Here is a 23,244-nt window from a genome sequence, read left to right as displayed (position 1 = left end):
TTGCTTCCTTATACATGCTGTGCAGGGATTAGTGAGCCAATGTTTAATAATTAATTTCTGATTGCAGTATATAGTTTACTGATTACATGAGCTACCAACCTTGTCCTTCTTAGATACAAACTATTAGATGGGTCTGTTGACAGCTTCATTAAGAAATAGGAGTTAAATGTTTCAGCAAAGCAGGGAATAAGCACCAAGATGGAAACAATTAGAATAGGTCCACAATATGATGTCACCATGGGCGGGTGAGGGAAGTGGAACAGAAATTGAGTAGTCCACTTGCTCTCGCCTTTGCTGTCTGAGCTCGTCAGATAAAGGGTTAATGAATGTGTTAATAAGACCATGATGATATAAATGATGTAACTATGACATCAGTAGTCAGATGACCAAGAGGCTCTAAGAGAGCTGGGAGCAGAACAGTCTCTCCTGATTACTATGTGCATACTCCAAGGTCTTTATGCGTTTTTGACTTTTTTTTTTAGCTTTTTGGAGCCTAAGGAGTAAAGAAAAATTGAGGGAGTAAAGGGCCTTTAAATTTCTAGCTGTGACCGACTTTCTGTTAACAGGTTAACTCCTCTGCCACATGATGTTCAAGCCAACAGTCCCAATTGGGCATGGAGCCCCACTTTTGCACTGCTAACTGGCTGCCTTCCCACCAGACAGCCACTAATTGATTGCCACTTGATTCAATGAGCTGAGACAAGTGGGGGTGAGGTGGGGTGAGCGGACCACTCAGTTTCCATTCCATCTCACTCACTTAGCTGAAAAACATAAAATCCAGCCCGATGAATTGGTCTTGGAAGGGTTGCAGTGCAGATTCCTTCAAATGATACTAGGACTGGCTGAATTTATTAGACATGTTCCCTTGAGAATAAAGATGAAAGAGTGATCTAATTGAGTCTTTAAGATGATTAAAGGAGTTGATTTGGTCAATAGAGAGACATTATCTTCTCTGGTGTAGAACAAGGGGCCTCACGGTAGCATGGTGGTTAGCATCAATGCTTCACAGCGCCAGGGTCCCAGGTTCGATTCCCGGCTGGGTCACTGTCTGTGTGGAGTCTGCACGTCCTCCCTGTGTGTGCGTGGGTTTCCTCCGGGTGCTCCGGTTTCCTCCCACAGTCCAAAGATGTGCGGGTTAGGTGGATTGGCTATGCTAAATTGCCCGTAGTGTAAGGTTAATGGGGGGATTGTTGGGTTACGGGTATACAGGTTACGTGGGTTTAAGTAGGGTGATCATTGCTCGGCACAACATCGAGGGCCGAAGGGCCTGTTCTGTGCTGTAATGTTCTATGTTCTAAGGGAAGTCACCTTGAAATTAGAGCTAGGTTGTTCAGGGGTGAAACTTGCTTCGCTTAAAGGGTTATGGAAATCTGGAACACTTGCCCTCAAAAATATTTTGTCTTGGTCAATTGAAAATTTCAAAACAGACTATCCATTTTTGTTTGGCAAGAGCATTGAGAATTCTGCAACCAAGGCTGACAGATAGAAAAATGATCCAGTGTGACTGGCTGATTACTGTTCCTATGTTCCCAGGATAAAATGCTCTTCCAAAATTATATTTCTCCCTGACCCGCCGCATTTACCGAAAACACCTCACTCTTTCCGACATTCGATTTATATCCTGAGAAGGCACCAAAACTCTCCAGTATTCCCAAAATTGTCCCCATACTGTCCAGCGGGTCCGACACGAATAGCACAGGTCATCTGTGTACAGCGACACTCAGTGTTCCCTACTTCCCCTCACAGTCCTCTGCCACTCTGCTGAGCCCCCGAAGGGCAATCGACAAGGGCTCTATTGCCAGCAAAAACAACAACGGCGACAGTGGACACCCCTGCCTCGTTCCCCAAAATTCGGTTAACTCACCTCATTTGTCCGTACACTTGCCACCATGGCCACATACAACAGGTGCACCCACGCCACAAACATCAGGCCAAACCCGACCTTCCAAGGATCTCAAACAGATACCTCCACTCCACCCGATCAAAAGCTTTCTCTGCATCCATAGAGACAAAAAAAGCTCCGGTACCCACCCCTCCGACGGGGTCATAATCATGTTTAACAGCCTCCTGATGTTCCTGGAGAGCTGCCTTCCCTTTACAAAGCCCGTTAGGTCCTCAGCAACCACCCCCTGAACTCATCATTCCATCTCCCCACCACTAACTTGGCCAACACTTTCACATCTGTGTTTAATGGTGAAATGGGCCTGTATGACCCACGCACCAAAAGGTCCTTCCCCTTCTTTGGGATCAGCGTAATCGATGCCTGTCAATGACTCCGGTAGCTCCCCCTTCTCCAGCGCCTGGCTAAACTCCCCTAGCAAATGAGGTGCCAACTCTGTCACAAACCCCATATAGAACTCCACTGGGTAGCTGTCTGGCCCTGGGGTCTTCCGCAACCTAATCTTCCTTATGCTAGCCATCACATCCTCCAGAGCCTGCCTCCTCTCTTCACCCAGCTTCGGGAACACCAGCTCATCCAAAAATGACCCCATATCTCCTTCCTCACCACCCGGCATAACCATGTGCAGCTTCTCATAATACTCTCTAAATGATTAATTAATCCTTCCCGGTTCCGACACTACCTCCTCCTTCTCTGTCCGCACCCTTAAAATTTTCCTAGATGTGGTCTGCCTCGTAGCTGTTGGGCCAGCATACGGCTCACCTTCTCTCCGTACTCACAACCCCCCCCCCTCTGTAGTTTCCCCACTGCCTTTCCCATTGTTGGCCTGCCAAACTACCCCTGTAACCTCTTTCTCTCCGCCAACCCCTCCTTGGTGGGAGCTCTCGAATATTTCTGGTCCACCTCGAGTATCTCGTCCAATAACCGTCCATACTCCTCCCTCCTCCTGTCCCTGTGCACCTTGAACGAGATAGCTTCCCCCAACCACCACCTTCAACGCTTCCCAAAACATGGCCGATGCTACCTCCCCGTTCTGATTCAACTCTACATAGTCTCTGATCACCGACCACACCTTCTCACAGAATCCCTTATCCACCAAAAGCTCCGAATCTAGCCTCCATTCCAGCCTCTGCTCCTGCCTCAAGCTAAGTCTAACCTCCAGCCAGTGCAGTGCATGGTCTGAGATCACAGTTTCTGCGTACCCTGCCCCCACCACCCCCACCAGCACCGCTCGACTCACTACACAAAAAATAATTCTAGAGTATACCTTGTACACTTGCGAGAAGAAGGAGTACTCTCTCCATCTCCAGGATTCCTAAACCTCCACTGATCCATCATTCTCATGCATTCCATAAACCCTCCCAACTCCTTTGCCACCCTCAACCTTCCCATTGACTTAGGGTTCAATCTGTCCACCCTCGATTTCAGCACAGTTAAAATCACCCCCATAATCAATTGATGCATGTCTAAGGCAGGGATCACTCCTAGCAACCTCTTCACGAACATCATCCCAATTTGGCACATATACAGCACCACTGGCATCCCCTCCAGCATCCCTCTCACTACCACAATCCTCCCATCCAGGCCCCACACTTCCTTGGCCCCTACAAACCACATCCTCTTGCTCATCAGGATTGCTATCCCCTGCGACCTTGAATCAAACCCCGACTGGAATACCTGTCCCACCCATCGCTTCTCCAACCTGACCCGGTCCTTCACCCAGAAAGGTGTCTCCTGCAGAAAGACCACCCCCGTCTTCAAACTCCTCAGGTGCGTTAAGACCTGATACCTCTTCAGCAGCCTATTCAGTCCCTGGACATTTCATGTTCTGATTCTTCCCGGAGGTTTACATCTCCACTCCGCCATCATCCTCTTATGATTCTATCGACTTTAATTTCGCCCTGAATCAGGCCCATCCAAGATGGCCCCTTCTCTGCCTTGACCACACTCAGTCTCCAACTCTGCCATGTCGCGTGCCCCCTCCCCGGCCCCTTCCCAAACCCCCCCCTCCATCCTGCCATTCCCAGTGGCCACCTCCCCCAGCTCACTTCTGTTAACCAACATTGCGGCTCCTGCCTGAAGGCCCCTCCTGTCTAACGATCCACCCCTCCCACAGCTTTCCCTCCTTGGTCTGTGCCAATGGCTGCCTGTGGACGCCACCATCCCCCACACAAACAAAGGCACATCCAAAACCACAGGTCACCCACTTAAAAAATTAGACCACTGACGGCGGGGGGCAGGAGGGGGGTGGGGGAAGCAGTTGCCCCCTTACAAACTTACAGCCCCTAACTAGCAACAACAATAAAATCACCCAACTCAAACTCCCCCCACCCTCCGGGACCCCGATATACCCACATCTTCCGAGCTCTGTGTTCCAACTCCTCCGTCTCCCATCAACATTTACTTCTCTCCAGATTTATGGTCTCTTATGAAGTCATGGCCTCTTCTGGTGTTTCAAAATAACACCCCTGACCATCGAATGTTTTGCCGGGTACAGTACCCCAAACCGAATGTGCCTTCGGTATTGCACCACCTTGTCCTTGTTCAAATCCAGCACACCTTTTCGGCAGCTCCACTCTGATTTCTTGGTAAATTTGGATCCAGTTCGCCTCCCATTCGCAGTTCTGCTCCTCCTTTGCCCACTGAAGGATGTTCTCCTTCCCCATTTGTGGAGCCTCACAATCATCGCCCGTGGTGGCCCCCCACTCTCGGCTTTTGCCTTAGGGACCTTTGTGCCCTGTCCACCTCCAGGGACTTGTCCAGCACCCTCTCCGCCACCAGCCCACCAACATCCTTGAAACATATCTCGTGGCACTTGTACCTTCCACAACGTCCTGCAGGCCAACAAAACTCAAATTCTGCCTTCTGGACCTGTTCTCCTGTTCCTCTACCTTGGCCCTCAGTGACTTGCAAAGGTCCCCCAGGAGTCCCACCTCCACCTCCAACGACACCATCTGATCCCTGTGGTTGGACATAACCTTCTCCATCTCCCGTATCTGTGACCCCTGCACCTTGAGACATTTCTCCACTCCTCCATCGGTCCTTTCAGGGGTGCTACTGCTCCCTTAATGGCCTTCGACCAGCCCTCGTGCATCTCCATAAGGTGCTCTGGGACTTTCCAACTTGCAATGGCCCTTCCCTCTCTGCCATCGCACAAATGCTATTGCACCATAGGTCTCCTCCAGTTCCTTGGTGTGATAAACACCACTGGGAACACACTACGAGTATTACGGTACTGCCACTGTACTACAGTTAATACAGTACATCCCTGATTGCTGGCTCCTCCCAGCAGGCGCAGTATAAAACGCCTCGAGAGCGATGCATCGGACGTGGGTTTGGCTGCCAACTTCAACCAGGCGGGCAGACCCGTGGCTTTCTTCTCCCGCACCCTCCATGCCTCTGAAATTCGGCATTCCTCTGTCGAAAAGGAGGCCCAAGCCATTGTGGAAGCTGTGCGACATTGGCAGCATTACCTGGCCAGCAGGAGATTCACTCTCCTCACTGACCAACGGTCGGTTGCCTTTATGTTTAGCATTATACAGCGGGACAAGATCAAGAACGACAAGATCTTGAGGTGGAGGATCGAGCTCTCCACCTATAACTACGGGATCTTGACCGGGGAAGCTCAATGAGCCCCCAGATGCGCTATCCCATGGTACATGTGCCAGCACACAAGTGGACTGACTCCGGGCCCTCCACAATGACCTCTGCCACCCGGGGGTCACCCGGTTCTTCCATTTTATCAAGGCCCGCAGCCTGCCCTACTCCATGGAGGAGGTCAGGACCGTGACCAGGGACTGCCAAGTCTGCACAGAGTGCAAGTCGCACTTCTACCGGCTGGACAGAGCGCGCCTGGTAAAGGCCACCCGCCCCTTTCAGCGCCCCAGCATGGACTTCAAAGGGCTCCTCCCGTCCACTGACCGCAACATGTACTTTCTCAAAATCATTAATGAATACTCCCGCTTCCCTTTCGCCATCCCATGCCCTGACATGACGTCTGCCACGGTCATCAAGGCCCTGCACAGCGTCTTCACCTGGTTCGGTTTCCCCACCTACATCCATAGCGATCGGGGATCCTCCTTCATGAGCGATGAGCTGCGTCAGTTCCTGTTCAGCAAGGGCATCGCCTTGAGCAGGACGACCAGCTACAACCCCCGGGGAAATGGGTAGGTGGAGCGGGAGAACGCAACGGTCTGGAAAGACGTTCTGCTGGCCCTTCGGTCTAGGAATCTCCCGGTCTCCCCCTGGCAGGAGATCCTCCCCGATTCATTCCACTCTATCCGGTCGCTCCTGTGCACTGCTACTAATGAGACCCTTCACGAACGTGTTTGCCTTCCCTAGGAAGTCCACCTCTGGGGTCTTGCTCCCAACCTGGCTGACAGTTCCTGGGCCCGGCCTCCTCCGGAAGCATGGAAGGAGTCATAAATCGGATCCCCTTGTCGAAATAGTCCTCCTCCTCCATGCGAACCCGCAATTCGCCTACATGGCACACCATGACGGGCGACAGGACACAGTCTCCCTCCGGGCCTGGCACCCGCTGGTTCTCCATCCACAACCACCACCACCCCCGACCTGGTACCGTCCCCTCCCCCTCTGGTTGCCTCCCCCGCCCCTGTGCCGTTCACCCTCCCACCAGCGACCCTCACCGCAGCTCCCACCCCAGCAGCATCTGTCCCTCACCAGACCCACTACTGGGTGAAGAAGGAGAGGACAACACGCTCCCGCAGTCGCAGGTACCCACGTCGGCACGACAACCCGGACTGAGGCGATCGCGGCGGAGGGTCAAAGCCCCCGACAGACTCAACCTATAATGTTGTTTTCACCCCCACTGGACTTTTTTTTTAAACATGGGGTGAATGTGGTAAACACCACTGGTAACACACTATGTGTATTACGGTACTGCCACTGTACTACAGTTAATACAGTACATCCCAGCCTGCTGGCTCCTCCCAGCAAGCGCAGTATAAAAGTATATGCTCTCCTGCGCTACGTCCATTCTGGTTCCAGCTGCAGGAGGCTTAACATCCAGTGCAATAAACCCTCAATAGTTTCACCATTTTGTCTCGTGGTCATTGATGGTACATCAATTGGCCAGATCCTAAAACGTTTTTTGCCGCCGGGTCTGGTAACTAGCAAACATGCCACTCATGGAGGGAACTTCTCCTTCACATCTTCAGCTACATTTTCCTGTCAAAACTACCCCACATTCAGATAAAAAGAGCTCAAACCAACGCCTACAAGCCGGAGCTGCCCTGTGTGCGACCACTAACTCCATGGTCGCCATCGGAAGTGACTAATTTTTTTAATTAAGTATATTGCTGCATCGTCTAATTTCACAACAGAGCCAAAAATTTTAAGGCAGAAGTTCAAATTTCTCATTCACCTTTGTCAATGTTCTTTTCACATATCAAGCCATTGAGGTCTGTGCAGAAGAAGTCGTTCCACATTGCACCGGCTGCAAGTCCAGCACAATCTTCCGTTGCTGCTTCTAGTTCCCAGTTATCAGGCTGCCCAGGCCTCCAGTTTCTGGAACAAAATGGTAGCACAAATTAATGCATATGACAAATAGAGAGTTAATAGTTCCAATATATGTCAGCTGGAATTAACATAGTTACCTCACATAGAATATTATCTGTCTAACAAAAATGTTGACTTAACAAAAATAAATTTAAAATATTTGGAACAGCTGACTTAAACTGCACTCCTTTAAAATGGAGTTTTAAACTCGTTCACTTACACAGAATTAAAATCAGGCCCTAAAGGTTTTGGGCACTGCCAAAATTGGGAATGGAGACAGGCATGGACCAAAACCTATAAGGCCTGTTGGATCCCGAGGGCGGCACGGTGGCTCAGTGGTTAGCACTGCTGCCTCACAGCGCCGAGGACCTGAGTTCAGTCACAGCCCTGGGCCACTGTCCATGTGGAGTTTGCACATTCTCCCCATGTCTGCATGGGTCTCACCCCCACACAGCCCAAAAGATGTGCAGGGTAGTTGGATTGGCCATGCTCAATTGCCCATTAAATGGAAAAAATAATAATTGGGTACTCTAAATTTTTTTTTTTTAAGAGTGTTGGCTCCCTGATTCCATTCCTGGCACTGCCCATTTTGCAGCCAGATTCTTCACTGAAACTGGGTGACCTCTGATTGGCCCTCCAGCCTGCCCGCTGTCATTAATTGGTTCACTGTAACTCATGCTGCCACAAAACAGGAAAAGGAAATCAAGACGTGGCTCCGACTATGGTTTCTCCAACTGCTCACATCATCATTCTGTGTGTCCGAACCTCAGCTACCTCCTGCCACCACCCTCATGCCCACTACTAAGCCCCGCCTACCCACTGCTGCCACCCTCACACCCACTGCTGACCCCTACCTGCCCGCTGCCACCACCCTCATGCCCACTGCTGACCCCTACCTGCCCGCTGCCGCCACCCTCACACCCACTGTTGACCCCTACCTGCCCGCTGCCGCCACCCTCACACCCACTGCTGACCCCTGCCTGCCCGCTGCCACCACCCTCACGCCCACTGCTGACCCCTACCTGCCCGCTGCCACCACCCTCACACCCACTGCTGACCCCTGCCTGCCCGCTGCCACCACCATCATGCCCACTGCTGACCCCTACCTGCCCGCTGCCACCACCCTCACACCCACTGCTGACCCCTACCTGCCCGCTGCCACCACCATCATGCCCACTGCTGACCCCTACCTGCCCGCTGCCACCACCCTCACACCCACTGCTGACCCCTACCTGCCCGCTGCCACCACCATCATGCCCACTGCTGACCCCTACCTGCCCGCTGCCACCACCCTCACACTCACTGCTGACCCCTACCTGCCCGCTGCCACCACCCTCACACTCACTGCTGACCCCTACCTGCCTGCTGCTGCCACCCTCACACCCACTGCTGACCCCTGCCTGCCCGCTGCCACCACCCTCACGCCCACTGCTGACCTTTGCCTGCCCGCTGCTGCCACCCTCACACCCACTGCTGACCCCTGCCTGCCCGCTGCCACCACCCTCACGCCCACTGCTGACCTTTGCCTGCCCGCTGCCGCCACCCTCACGCCCAGTGCTGACCCCTACCTGCCCGCTGCCACCACTCTCACGCCCACTGCTGACCCCTGCCTGCCCGCTGCCACCACATTCACGGCCACTGCTGACCCCCCCTGCCCGCTGCAGCTCCTTCACGTGTGCTTCATGGTTCTCACCACTCCATCTTGCTGCTTCTCCTCACATCACCCTGCCGCTTCATTTGCCGCAAGCTAGCGTCTCCCCCGTTCCCTCCCACTTCCTTTGCGGTTTCTCCTCCTCGTCCCCAACCGGGGCCCCTCGCCATTCCATTTGCATCTCCCTTCCACTCCCACCATCCATTCCGGAAGGCAGTTGGTGGTAAACGGACTGCAGGGGGAGCAGGTGATGCAATGAGAAGCAACAAAGTTCCGAAGGGGGATGTAAGGAAGGGGCTGCAGCAAAGAATGCGTCGTGAAAACATGTAAAGGTGTTTTGAATAAGAAAGCTGTTACTGTATTAAGAACCTGTCTTTGTATCAAGCTTTGGAACTGATGCACCAGGCACTGACAATGCACAAAGATGTGCAAGTTAGGTGGATTGGCCATGCTATTGCCCCTAGTGTCCAAAGGTTAGATGGGGTTACGGGCATAGGGAAGGGGATTGGGCTTAGGTAGGGTGCTCTTTTGGAGCATCGGTGCAGACTCAATGGTCCAAATGTCCTCCTGCACTGTAGGGATTCTATGATCTGTGCATAGGCAGAAAGTGTTCCCCCTTGTGCCCTTAGTGGCACAAATAAATAAATAATAATCTTTGTTGTCACAAGTAGGCTTACATTGAAACTGCATTGAAGTTACTGTGAAAACCCCCTAGTCGCCACATTCTGGCACCTGATCGGGTACACTGAGGGAGAATTCAGAATGTCCAAATTACCTACAGCACTGACAATGTGTCTTTCAGGACTTGTGGGAGGAAACCGGAGCATCCGGAGGAAACCCACGCAGACACGGGGAGAACGTGCAGACTTTGCACAGTGACCCAAGCCGGGAATTGAACCTGAGACCCTGGAGCTGGGAAGCAACAGTGCTACCCACTGTGCTACCGTGCTACCTAATTGGACTGAGAATCTGTCGCCATGCCATTTAAGGGTTCAAACAGGGGAATTGGTCATTCGCCAGGGAAAGTGGCAAATCAGGACAGGTAAATATGTGGGGCCACAGGGAGCAAGCTTGTTCCTCTTGGACCACAAGCAGTGCTGGAAAAGCACTTACATGCTGGATTAAGAACCAGTACCTCAATTCAGCTATTGGGTGTCCCAACTCCTGGGAAACCTATTCCACAGTGAATAGCTACTAAAATCTGAGGCATGCGGCCTCATTCAAATATTATAATTCCACATCCACCTCTTGAGAGTGGGTTAGTTGTCTAACCCCCAAACTGGAAGTGGACATGTTTGTGATGGATTTTCTTTTGGTAGTTTAATCATCTCCTTCCCACAGTCAATCCATCCTAGGTTGGTTATCTCATTATCATTGTGAAAATTCCTCTTATTATAATTTAAAATATTACATGTAGTTCCTTTCAGAAGTAAGCTTCAATTGTTTGCAAAATACAGTATTAATAATTTAATTAATAATCTTTATTGTCACAAGTAGGCTTACATTAACACTGCAATGAAGTTACTGTGAAAAGCCCCTAGTTGCCACATTCCGGTGCCTGTTTGGGTACAGAGAGGGAGAATTCAGAATGTTTAATTCATCTAAAAAGCACGTCTTTTGGGACTTGTGGGAGGAAACTGGAGCCCCCAGAGGAAACCCACACAGACACGGGGAGAGCGTGCAGACTCCTCACAGACACTCCGGGAATCGAACCTGGGACCCTGGCGCTGTGAAGTAACAGTGCTACCCACTGTGCTACCATGCTGCCCCAATAGTAAAACCTGTACGAGTCATCTGAACATGCAAAAGATCCCAGTGCCATGGCCAGTATTACTTACTGTCCTAATTTCATTATCAGAAATAGGGATGAAAATTCTGATTCCACTTTACAAGAAGCGATTATATGCTGTTCCAAAACTTGATACTAGTGACAGCCTATATACTCCCGTACCCCACCGAGATTCTTAGGGCCAATTTAGCACAGTCAATCCATTTAACCTGCACATCTTTGGACTGTGGGGGGAAAACCAGAGTACCCTGAGGAAACCCACTCAGACAAAGGGAAAAAATGCAAACTCCACACAGACAGCCACCCAAGGCCGAAATCAAACCCAGGTCCCCGGCACTGTAAGGCAACAGTGCTAACCACTGTACCACCGTGCTGCCTCTATTTTGCTGAGCTTCAGCTGATGATGGCCGAATTGCAGAGACACAGTATCCACAGAAAGTCAGCCACCACCCTGTCCCCCAGAATATGAGAGGTAAGAATGGGCAAAGAGTGAATCCTGACAGGCTTCGAATATACAGGGCCATTAGGTTCACTAGCGGGTTTTTAGGCCACAGTCAGATGGGCCTATTGATCTGTTAGCTGTTGCAAATGCTTCAGTCCTCTCAGGCAAACACTAGCAAGTTCTGGTATCGCACTGAGTGCACTTTGGATGCACTTTGGGGTGAGGAAGAAAAGCAATTGACCAATCAGTGTCAACAGGCAACGTGCCTCAATGACTACCATCCGGTGGCCCTGACTTCAGTTGTAATGAAGTGCTTCGAGAGGTTGATCATGAAGTGCATCACCTTCATACTCCCAAAACACCTTGATTCACTGCAATTCGCATTCCGTCGCAACCGGTCCACAGCAGATGCCATTTCCCCAGCCCCACACTCATCCCCAGAGCATCTCGACAACAAGGACTCCTACATCAGACTCCTATTTATTGACTACAGCTCCGCCTTCAACACCATAATCCCACCACGCTCATATCAAAGCTCCAAAACCTAGAATTTGGCTCCCCACTCTGCAACTGGATCCTCGATTTTCTGACCAACAGACCACAATCAGTAAGAATGAACAACAACATCTCCTCCACAATAGTCCTCAATACTGGGGCCCCACATGGCTGCGTACTTAGCCCCTACTCTACTCCCTGTACACACACGACTGCATGGCAAAACTTAGTTCCAACTCCAACTACAAGTTTGCTGACGATACGACCATAGTGGGTTGGATTTCGAATAACAACGAGTCAGAATACAGGAGGGAGATAGAGAACCTAGTGGAGTGGTGCAGCGACAACAATCTCTCCCTCAATGCCAACAAAACTAAAGAGCTGGTCATTGACTTCAGGTAGCAAAGTACTGTACACACCCCTGTCAACATCAACGGGGCTGAGGTGGAGATGGTTAGCAGTTTCAAATTCCTAGGGGTGCACTCCCCAAAAATCTGTCCTGGTCCCACCCACGTCGACGCTACCACCAAGAAAGCACAACAGTGCCTATACTTCCTCAGGAAACTAAGGAAATTCGGCATGTCCACATTAACCCTTACCAAGTTTTACAGATGCACAATAGAAAGCATCCTATCAGGCTGCATCACAGCCTGGTATGGCAACTGCTCGGCCCAGGACCTCAAGAAACTTCAGAGTTGTGAACACCGCCCAGTCCATCACACAGATCTGCCTCCCATCCATTGACTCCATCTACACCCCCCGCTGCCTGGGGAAAGCGGGCAGCGTAATCAAAGGCCCCTCCCACCCGGCTTACTCACTCTTCCAACTTCTTCCATCGGGCAGGAGATACAGAGGTCGCACGAACAGACTCAAAACAGCTTCTTCCCTGCTATTACCAGACTCCTAAATGACCATCTTATGGACTGACCTCATTCACACTACACCCTATATGCTTCATCCGATGCCAGTGCTTATGTTGTTACATTGTATACCTTGTGTTGCCCTATTATGTATTTTTTTTAATTCCCTTTTCTTCCCATGTACTTAATGATCTGTTGAGCTGCTCGCAGAAAAATACTTTTCACTGTACCTCGGTACACGTGACAATAAACAAATCCAATCCAACAGACTACCTAATTATGAAGGGAACAGCAAACTATTACTCAATTATGTCCTTATTTGGTAAATTCTCTTGAAGATGCAATGTGGGCACTCACAAGATGTCCCATTTAAGATAATTGGAGTGATTTTGCACTCAGTGTGAACAGTGACATGGGCCCAAAGTCTTGCGAGAGTTGGACAATGAGAATCTTGCCAGCAATATCTGGTTTGCCAATTTTCCACGCCCCACACAAGTAACATAACAAAGTTCCTGCCCTTTAATTTCAATAAATGTTAATAGATTTAAATATAATTAAAAGACTACTCCGCAATAAGTTCCACCTCACTGAATATTCATGTCTTGCGATGTGACATTACGTTGACAAGGTTAACATCAGGTTTTTATAAAGTTGAAGCAGTGGAGTGGAACCCACAGTGGGTGCAAAGGTAAGTATAGCCACCGGGGGAAGAGGGCCATGCTCGGGCAGTGCTCTGGCTGTGCCAACCTGGCAATGCCAAGGTAGCCAGGTTGGCAGTACTGGGGCGGGCCCTCTGGGGAGACTCATTGGGTGGGTTCCCCTTATGTGTGGTGGTGGGGGCACCCAGATGCTTGTAGGGTGGCGTTTTGCTCCGCTGCTTGAAGGGGTTCCCTGTTTCAGTGGGTGTTTTGGGGGGAGTTTATTTCCAATGCAGGTGCCTTTAAAGATCTCTGTGGAACTGCCTTGCCAGCTCTATCAGGCCCCACCCTGCATGAGTGACGGCACAAACCATGCCCCCAGATTATTTGGGCACAGAGTGCCAGAAAATCTGGAGCAAAAACTCTGCTGTGCAGCGGGTGAGCTACACGCTGTTTTTCTCACTGAAAATGACACCCTGAAAATATATCGGAAGTTTCTGCCCAATGTTTGTGTGAGGTTGCGCATTACAACTGAAATGAACAGGTAGAGTGATAGAAAATAAGAAGAAATATCCCTCATTACTCACTGCTCTGATTGAGGAAAACTAAACATTGCGGATGAATGGTTGAACCTGCATCGTTCCTTTTTGTAGGGCATGTATCTATCAATGGCTTCTGAGGGCAGAGTTTTAATTCTAGTTTCCATAGGTGAGCAGTACTATAAGGATCCACCATCAGTTTAATGAATGGCCAAGTAGGCTCGAAGGGATGAATGGCCTCCTCCTGTCGCCAATGTTCCTATGTCCGACTTAAGGCCCTCAATTGATGGCCAGGCAAGAAGGTCAATCATTGGCCTTCCCACCCAGAACCTAATTCTAGTGGAGGTGGAAAGGAGGCGGGGTTCACATATACCATCACCCCACCTAATTAAATGCCCTTCGTGCCTCCAAATTCACTGTGGTGAATGTAATATATATATATATGATAATTCACACTGTATTTGTAAGTGCATTAGCGCTATCCTACCACAAGGGGGGAGTAGCTCTGGGAGTACTCAGGAACTTGTACTGGCTCCACCCTTGGCTCCGCCCACAACTCCTCCCCCTAGTGCTGCTGTATAAATACCCTTGTCCAGAGTCAGCCTGAGTTCACTAAGAGTTCATCAACGGGTAACAGGCTGGCTCTGAAGTAAGTCGATTAAAGCCTAGATTCATATCGGAAACACTTGTCTGGTGAATTGATGGTTCCTTCAATTTAATCGACTTAAGAACAGTAATGATCGATTATGGAATAGGCCCTCAAGCCTGGACGCCTGGAACTCGACCTGCAGGATGCAGAGGCTAAAGAAATCTTCTCCCATTGGATCCGGTGCTTCAAGGCCTACCTGGCAGAAGCGAGCACAGCCGAAACGACAGAGGATCAAAAGCTAAGTCTACTGCACGCGAGGGTGAGCCACAGAAACGCAACTAAACTCAGCCAGTTCATATACTGCGGTGCTAGCAGTTCTCGATAAAATTTATGTAAGGTCTAATAATGAAGTTTATGCTCGCCATGTGTTCACAACTCGCCGCCAGCGGCCTACAGAATCACTCGCCGAATTCCTAAGGGAACTCAATAATTTGTCCAATGACTGTAATTACCAAGCGGTTACCGTGGCTGAACACAGGGAGCTGGCGGTACGCGATGTTTTTGTAGCGGGCCTCAGGTCTAACTATGTGCGCCAACGACTGCTGGAAAAGGGGGCCCAGGACTTAGAAACGACTGTGGAAGCTGCTACCACGATGGAGGTCTCTTTCCGCAGCCTTAACTCGTTCCCCGCGGACCCAATCATGGGCCCCCGACCAGCGACTCCCCCAGGCCTGTGCTACGCGGCCGCCCAGCCACCATGCTGCCCCAGCCAGCCACTATGCTGCCCCAGCAAGCCACTATGCTGCTCCAGCCTGCCATTTCTGCGGCCAGAACCAGCACCCGCGGCAGCACTGCCCGGCCCGCAACGCGACCTGCAGCAACTGCGGGCAAAAAGGCCATTACGCAAGAGTGTGCCTCGCTAAAAGGGCCCCAGCTTCCAACTCTCCAGCTACTCGAAGTAATCGCTCCCCGCACGCTCAGGCCCGCGGGGCCCGAAACTCTGCGGCCTATGCCCCAACTCCGCCCCCTCCAGCCACATGCGATCCATGGGGGCCGCCATCTTGGAAAACCTCCACCACGCGGCCGGCCACGTGCGACTCATGGGGGCCACCATCTTGGACGCCATCTTCCTCTCTGCCCGCCACGTGCGATCCACGGGCCCGATCGGCATCTCCGCGCTCGGACAACTCTGCGGAAGAATTCGAATTCGACTATGAACTCAGAGGGCAGTCATCACGGGGCCACTCCAGCACAGCTGATCGAGCCGCCGACTACCCGCAACTCAACGCGGTCACCCTGGACCAATCACGACCAAAGGATCTACGAAACTCGATGGCAGAGGTCCATATTAACGGGTACAGTACACCATGCCTCTTCGACTCCGGGAGCACGGAGAGCTTCATACATCCAGACCTGGTAAGACGCTGTTCGCTCCCCGTTTTCCCCGCACAGCAAACTATCTCACTCGCTTCAGGCTCCCATTCGGTCCAGATCCAGGGGCGCACCGCCGCAACTCTCACAATCCGAGGCACCAGCTACTCGAAATTCAAACTCAACATTTTGCCCGACCTCTGCGCGCCACTCTTATTAGGCCTAGACTTCCAATGTAACCTCAAGAGCCTCACCCTCAGCTTCAGAGGGCCCCTGCCCCCACTCACGATCTGCAGCCTCGCTACGCTGCAAATTCCCCCCCTCCTCTCTTTGCCAATCTCACAAAGGACTGTAAACCCGTAGCCAATCGTAGCACGCGGTATAGCCTGCAGGATAGGGTATTTGTCAGAGCAGAGGTCCGAAGGCTACTCAGTGAGGGGGTTATAGAGGCCAGCAATAGTCCCTGGAGAGCTCAGGTGGTGGTCGTTAAGACCGGGGAAAAATTCCGTATGGTGGTCGACTACAGTCAGACCATAAATAGATTTATGCTTCTCGACGCGTATCCCCTCCCCAGGATTGCAGACATGGTAAACCCCATCGCCCAGTACCGGCTCTTTTCCACGGTGGATCTGAAGTCTGCATACCACCAGCTCCCAATCCGCCCGGAGGACCGCCACTACATGGCATTCAAGGCCGATGGCCGCCTCTTCCATTTCCTCCGGGTCCCTTTTCGCGTCACTAATGGGGTCTCGGTGTTCCAACGAGCAATGGACCGAATGGTAGACCAGTACAGGCTGCGGGTCACGTTTCCGTTCTTGGACAATATCACCATCTGCGGCTATGACCAGCAGGACCACGACGCCAACCTCCGCCGTTTTCTCCCGACGGCACAGAAACTGAATCTCAAGTACAACAAGGAGAAATGCGTTTTCCGCACAACCAGACTAGCCATCCTCGGCTATGTCGTGGAAAACGGAGTCCTGGGCCCAGACCCGGACCGTATGCACCCCCTCTTTGAACTCCCCCTCCCCCATTGCCCCAAGGCCCTCAAACGGTGCTTGGGCTTCTTTTCCTACTACGCCCAGTGGGTCCCTCAATATGCGGACAAATCCCGCCCACTCTTTAGGGCCACATGATTTCCCCTGTCAGCCGAGGCACGCCAGGCCTTCGACGGCATCAAGGAGGACATCGCCAAAGCGGTCATGCAGGCGGTTGATGAATCCACCCCATTTCAGGTAGAGAGCGACACCTCAGAGGTAGCTCTTGCAGCCACATTAAATCAGGCAGGGAGACCAGTCGCATTTTTCTCCCGTACCCTCTCCGCTTCAGAACTCTGACACTCATCAGTCGAGAAAAAAGCACAAGCCATTGTGGAGGCTATCCGTCACTGGAGGCACTACCTCGCAGGTAGGAGGTTCAACCTCATCACTGACCAAAGATTGGTTGCCTTCATGTTCGACAACTCGCAAAGGGACAAAATTAAAAATGACAAAATTCTGAGGTGGAGGATCGAACTCTCCACCTACAATTACGATATTAAGTATCGACCCAGGAAGCTCAACGAGCCTCCGGATGCCCTATCCCGCGGGACATGCGCCAGCGCGCAGACCGACCAATTAAAAGTCATCCACAATGACCTCTGCCACCCAGGGGTCACCCGGCTCGTCCACTACATCAGGGCCCGAAACCTCCCTTTCTCCAACGAGGAGGTAAAAGAGGTCACCAGGGACTGCCCGATCTGTGCGGAGTGCAAACCGCAATTCTATAGACCTGACAGGGCCCACCTGGTCAAGGCTTCTAGGCCCTTTGAACGCCTCGCGATTGATTTCAAAGGGCCACTCCCCTCAACAAGAACGTTTACTTTTTAAAGGTCGTAGACGAGTTCTCCCGTTTCCCATTCGCTATCCCGTGCCCTGACATGACCTCCCACACAGTCATTAGGGCCCTGCATAGCATCTTCACCCTGTTTGGTTTCCCCAGCTACGTACACAGCGACCGGGGTTCGTCCTTCATGAGCGACGAGGTGCGTCAGTACCTGCTCGACAAGGGCATTGCCACGCGCAGGACTACCAGCTACAACCACAGGGGGAACGGGCAGGTGGAAAGGGAGAACGCGACGGTCTGGAAGACCGTCTTACTGACCCTCTGGTGTAGAAAGCTCCAAGTCTCCCAGTGGCAGGAAGTCCTCCCAGACGCACTCCACGCTATTAGGTCCCTTTTATGCACGGCGACCAATCAGACCCCTCACGAGAGGCTCTTCATTTTTTCCAGGGGCACTACCACGGGGGTCTCACTTGTGGCATGGCTGAGGACGCCGGGCCCCGTACTTCTGAGGAAACACGTCAGGGTGCACAAAACCGACCCCCTTGTTGAAAAGGTGCGCCTGCTCCACTCCAACCCCCAGTACGCATTCGTCGAGTTCCCTGACGGCCGTCAGGACACTGTATCCCTCCGGGATCTGGCACCTGCCGGATCCAGCACTCCCTCTACCCCCATAGAAGGACCCCTCACCCTACACCCCATGCTGCCGCCCCCTTGCGCTCCCGAGCCCACGGGCTCGCTCCACCAGTTCCGCGCACCCGCGCTGGCCAGTCCCCAGCGCCCCACGTCCCCGGTCAAACCAGGAGAGTATGAAGCTCAGATACAACCCTCCCTGGAGTACGCCATCGTACCCCAGCACACAACACCTGTCCAGCCACCGTAAGAGGCTGCAACCCCGGTGCTCCGCAGATCACAGCGGACAATTCGACCACCGGACAGACTGACGTTGTAGGCCACCACCCCCGCCGGACTTGATTTTTTTGCAGGGGGTGAATGTAATATATATATATATATATGATAATTCACACTGTCTTTGTAAGTGTAGTAGCGCTATCCTACCACTAGGGGGAGTAGCTCTGGGAGTACTCAGGAACTTGTACTGGGCTCCACCCACGACTCCTCCCCCTAGTGCTGCTGTATAAATACCCTTGTCCAGAGTCAGCCTGAGTTCACTAAGAGTTCATCAACGGGTAACAGGCTGGCTCTGAAGTAAGTCGATTAAAGCCTAGATTCATATCGGAAACACGTGTCTGGTGAATTGATGGTTCCATCATTCACCACCAGTGAGAGCAGACAATTCTGCTCATCACGGCCAAAGCTAATGCTGTCCTTAGTTGGCAACATTAATTTTCAGTGGGGGTCATTGGATAAAGATCGGCAGCAGAAATAATTCTACTCAGGATACTGAAGCCAATTCCTATCATGAGCAAGCATTCAGCAAATATCAGAGAACAAACCTTCTAGTGGTATAGGGCAAATCCTGCAAGACATTTGCTGCTAATGGGACATTGTTGCAGCCAGCACTTATTAGAAAATTGTGCTTGCCATGGTTTTCTGATATGCATTGCGGCATATGAGACCCTATCATACATCTTATAAAGCGTATACATTTGGCTCAGCTACTCACTAGGTAAACATGTTAAACCATTCATTTATTTTTACTTCCATATGAGCAGAATTGTGGAATAAAGTATGAATGTGGGAAACTTGAGCATATGTAACTTTAAATAGAACAACATTTTCATTTGCTTTGCATGAATAAATGATCATTCTTACTCAACCTTGAGCATTATTAAATATTGTAGTAGATTGTACACGTACGTATATTCTGCAATGGTTCCATCCACCCATTTCCATATATTGTGTTCCTCTGTGTCTGACAGACCAATCCAAAAGTAATTTATTCCATTTATTTGCTTTCTCACCCATTGCTGTAATGCCAATGCACAAATTATAAGTACTGTAACTGAATGTACATTATGTAGAACATCAAACAATTACTTCGCATTTTCAATGTTTTGAACAACATTTCTTAAGGCTCTGCCAGAAATACTTAATTACATTAAAGTTGTGCTCATGTTTTTACCTTGTAGGAGTACAGGTGGGAGATGTGCCACGATATTAGTTGCATTAAGAATAAACAAGTTGCCCTGCAAAAATTCTAATCTACCCTACAAAATTGTGGATTTAGCAACCTGCTTTTGGATTAAGCATTTCCTTACATAGCAAGCCAGTGGTCAGTATGATCGGACCAATTAGGCCGGTGGGCAAAGTAATGGTTTCTTTTTTTTTTTAAATTTAGAGTACCTAATTATTTTGTTTTCCAATCAAGGGGCAATTTAGCGTGGCCAATCCATCTAACCTGCACATCTTTTGGGTTGTAGGCGTGAGACCCACACAGACACAGGGAGAATGTGCAAACTCCACATGGACAGTGACTCAGGACCAGGATCTGAACCCGGGTCCTCAGAGCCGTAGTCCCAGTGGTAACCATTGGGGCTGTTTAGCACATGGCTAAATCGCTGGCTTTGAAAGCAGACCAAGGCAGGCCAGCAGCACAGTTCAATTCCCGTACAAGCCTCCCCAAACAGGCACCGGAATGTGGCGACTAGGGGCTTTTAACAGTAGCTTCATTTGAAGCCTACTTGTGACAATAAGCGATTTTCATTCATTTTTCATTCACGTGCCACCCAAGAAGTAATGGTTTCTAATTGGAAAAGGAAACGTGAAACATATCCATGATCAATGGAACCCATCAGCAAAGGCAGAAAAGGAACAAAATGTAGATTGGAATTTTTATAATTCAATAAATTGAATATGAAACTCAAGCAACAAAGGTAGTCATGTACCTGCTGAAGCAATAGCTGAAAATAATTTATTCTAACCTTGTATTCATTATTGGCAAGGCCACTGATTTATGGGACAGGATTTTCTAGTCCTGCCAGTAGCAGGCACCCTTGCGAGTAGGACAGAAACATTTGGACAGCTCTGGAATTTGTCTGATTCTGCCGGTGACACTGCCCACTGCTGGTGGGACAAGAAAATCCCGCCATAGGAAAATGGATAAAATATCCAAAATATCCTGCACTCTGGAAATTGTTGCATTCCTGACAAGTGCCCTGCTAAATCTTATGAACTTTCTAAATCACACAGGAGCTATGTAAACATGATCTCTACTTTGTATAGAATGGTAGTGTCACGATGTGTATTTTACACTGTGCTTTATTTCTTTAAGCATCTAGCAATTGATGAACTTTCTAAATCCCAGCCCCCTCATTAGTTGCTGACAACCATAATGCTCTTGGTGTGTTTGGGGTGTTGTAGATATGATGGGGAGGGGATTCTCTGGGGTCTCCAGCCAGTGGTGTGATTCACAATGGCCCTGTGAATTGGGCGTGAATCGCCCTGCTGGTCCCGACAAGGGCCCATTGGCCCCGATGAGGTTCCTGTCCAGATCCAGCGGGAACATGCAAATAGCTGATTATACCTAATTTGAATGTAATTTTCAGGCAATATACCAGGTTCACCTGCCATTTGGGATGTTCCAGCCCCCCAACTGGAAGTTCGCTGCTGCGAATTGGTGCAAGTCCTGAGAAACAGAGATCTGGCAGTTTACACTCTAAGGGTTGGCAAGGGTGTGATTACCCTCCCTACACTTGCCTCCAGGGTTAGGGGCTTAGGGTGTCTTTCCTAGGATGGGGGTCTTTTGGTTGGTCTTCCCTTCTGCAGCCTTTAAACCACGTGCTATTCTTTCTAGGAACCCCTTCAGAACAAAGAGACAGCCTCTTTAAAAAAAACTGTGGTTAGAAAAACAGCTGCTCTTCAGAGTTCATGGATCCCTATAAAGCTATAGAAATAAACAATGTTAATCATTCCTTTGCAACTGCCTGGACCTGTCAGTCAAAAGGCTTTTAAAAGGCAATGATCCATGAAATTGAATGTAAACAATACAGTTCAAAGCTTTTAAGATTGCAGAAAGGCTTCAATGGGTTAAAGAGCTACGAAAATGACTGTGAAACAACAACGCATTGAAGGGAATACTTTTACTTTCATCTCACAAATCATTGAATGTGGCCTGCTGTCAGACGGTTTAATGGGTTCAAGGCTGCAGATGGCAATTCTTTCTTCTCTTCTCAGAGATTTTAATTTTGACATGCTGATAGACTTGATCCAGCCTCTGGGTGCAACGTGCCAGGTTGGCACTGCCATGGGATGAGGCCTGAAGGGGGCACCAATCTGAGTGGAGCGAGGCTACAACAGTATTCTAAGATTGGGGCACACTTTAAAAACAGTTTCATATCATCATTGGACTTTTAACTGTAATTTTTATGGATTTCAAATGTCACCATCTGATGCGGTAGGATTCGAACCTGGATTCCCCAGAGCAGTACCCTAGGTCTCTGCATTGCTAATCCATTGACAGTACCATAACCCTCCACCCCAACCATGTTTTTGCTCAACCTGTGCTCCTATGGTAGGCTAATTAGCGTGTGAAGGCCACTCGGAGTAAAGTCAGGTAAATCTCTAAGGCCTGATAATCTTCATCCCAGAGTACTTAAGGAAGTGGCCCTCGAAATAGTAGATCCATTGGTGGTCATTTTCCAAAATTCGTTGGACTCTGGAATGGTTCCTGTAGATTGGAGGGTAGCGAATGTAACCCTGCTATTTAAAAAGGGAGGTAGAGAGAAAACAGGGAACTGTAGACCAGTGAGCCTAACGTCAGCAGTGGAAGTTGCTAGAATCCAGGGCGGGAGTCACTCAGCCCGGGGCCGGGCCGGAGAATCCCCGCGACCGGCGCGAATTGCGCCACGCCGCCCTGACGCCGGCACGCGATTCTCAACAGAGCGGAGAATTCGGCGCCATTGGTGCTGGCGTGGTTGGTGTGGCGCTGGTCGGGGGCTGCTCTACGGGGCTCCCCTGCCAATTCCCAACCCGGGATGGGCCGAGCGGCTGTCGTGAAAACGCTGAGTCCGGCCGGCGCCGTCCACACCTGCTCTCAGCCGGCGGGACCTTAACGTGGAAGGGTCGGGAGGTGGCCTGTGGGGGCGGGGTTGGGAGGGGGGTCCGACTCCAGGGGGGCCTCCAATGTGGCCTGGTCCGCGATCGAGGCCCACTGATTTGCTGTCCGGCCACTTTGGCTGGGGGCCTCCTTTCCTACGTGCCGGCCCCTGTAGTCCTGCGCCATGTTACGTCAGCGCCGGCGCATTGAAGGAAGCCACTGCGCATGTGCGGATCCTGCAGCGCCCAGTTCACGCCGGGATCTGCAGCTGGAGCGGCGTGAACCGCTCCAGTGCCATGCTGGCCCCCTGTTGGGGCCAGAATTAGACATTTCCACAAAGATTATGGGTAGGATTCTCTGTCTCTACCCCCCCCCCCCCCCCCCCTTGTGCCAGCAGGAGTCTCCCTACACGCAGCCTGCCAATGGGGTTTTCCATTGTGGCCACCCCCATGCCGTCAGGAAACCCATGGGCATGGGTGCACTGCCGGTGAAGGGGAGTATTCTGCCAACGGAGAATCCTACAGTGTGACATAGAATCCATGTCAGAGGCTTGTAACAAGTTGGTTTGATAGTTCAATAACTTTATCTCATTCCATGCTTTCTTAAGTTCTTATGTTATATAATAAAATCAAA

At 50.7% G+C, this 23,244-nt stretch overlaps 1 protein-coding gene across 1 annotated transcript in view; it reads right to left on the bottom strand.

Annotated features, from left to right (window-relative positions):
* The window catches only part of colec12 (collectin sub-family member 12), a 248,879-nt gene that overhangs the window by 2,286 nt on the left and 223,349 nt on the right, over nt 1–23,244 (bottom strand). Inside the window, exons 8-9 of the mRNA XM_038809205.1 lie at nt 19,434–19,543; nt 7,284–7,426 (exon numbers count right to left, since the gene is read on the bottom strand). Of these exons, the coding sequence (XP_038665133.1) occupies nt 7,284–7,426; nt 19,434–19,543 (253 nt within the window). The remainder of the gene's footprint in view (nt 1–7,283; nt 7,427–19,433; nt 19,544–23,244) is intronic.

The sequence above is a fragment of the Scyliorhinus canicula genome, chromosome 10 (assembly GCF_902713615.1).
Source record: "Scyliorhinus canicula chromosome 10, sScyCan1.1, whole genome shotgun sequence".
In the NCBI taxonomy this organism is placed as follows: Eukaryota; Metazoa; Chordata; class Chondrichthyes; order Carcharhiniformes; family Scyliorhinidae; genus Scyliorhinus; species Scyliorhinus canicula.
The sequence above is the reverse complement of the archived record's forward strand: the minus strand, read 5'-3'. Positions and strand labels throughout refer to the sequence as shown.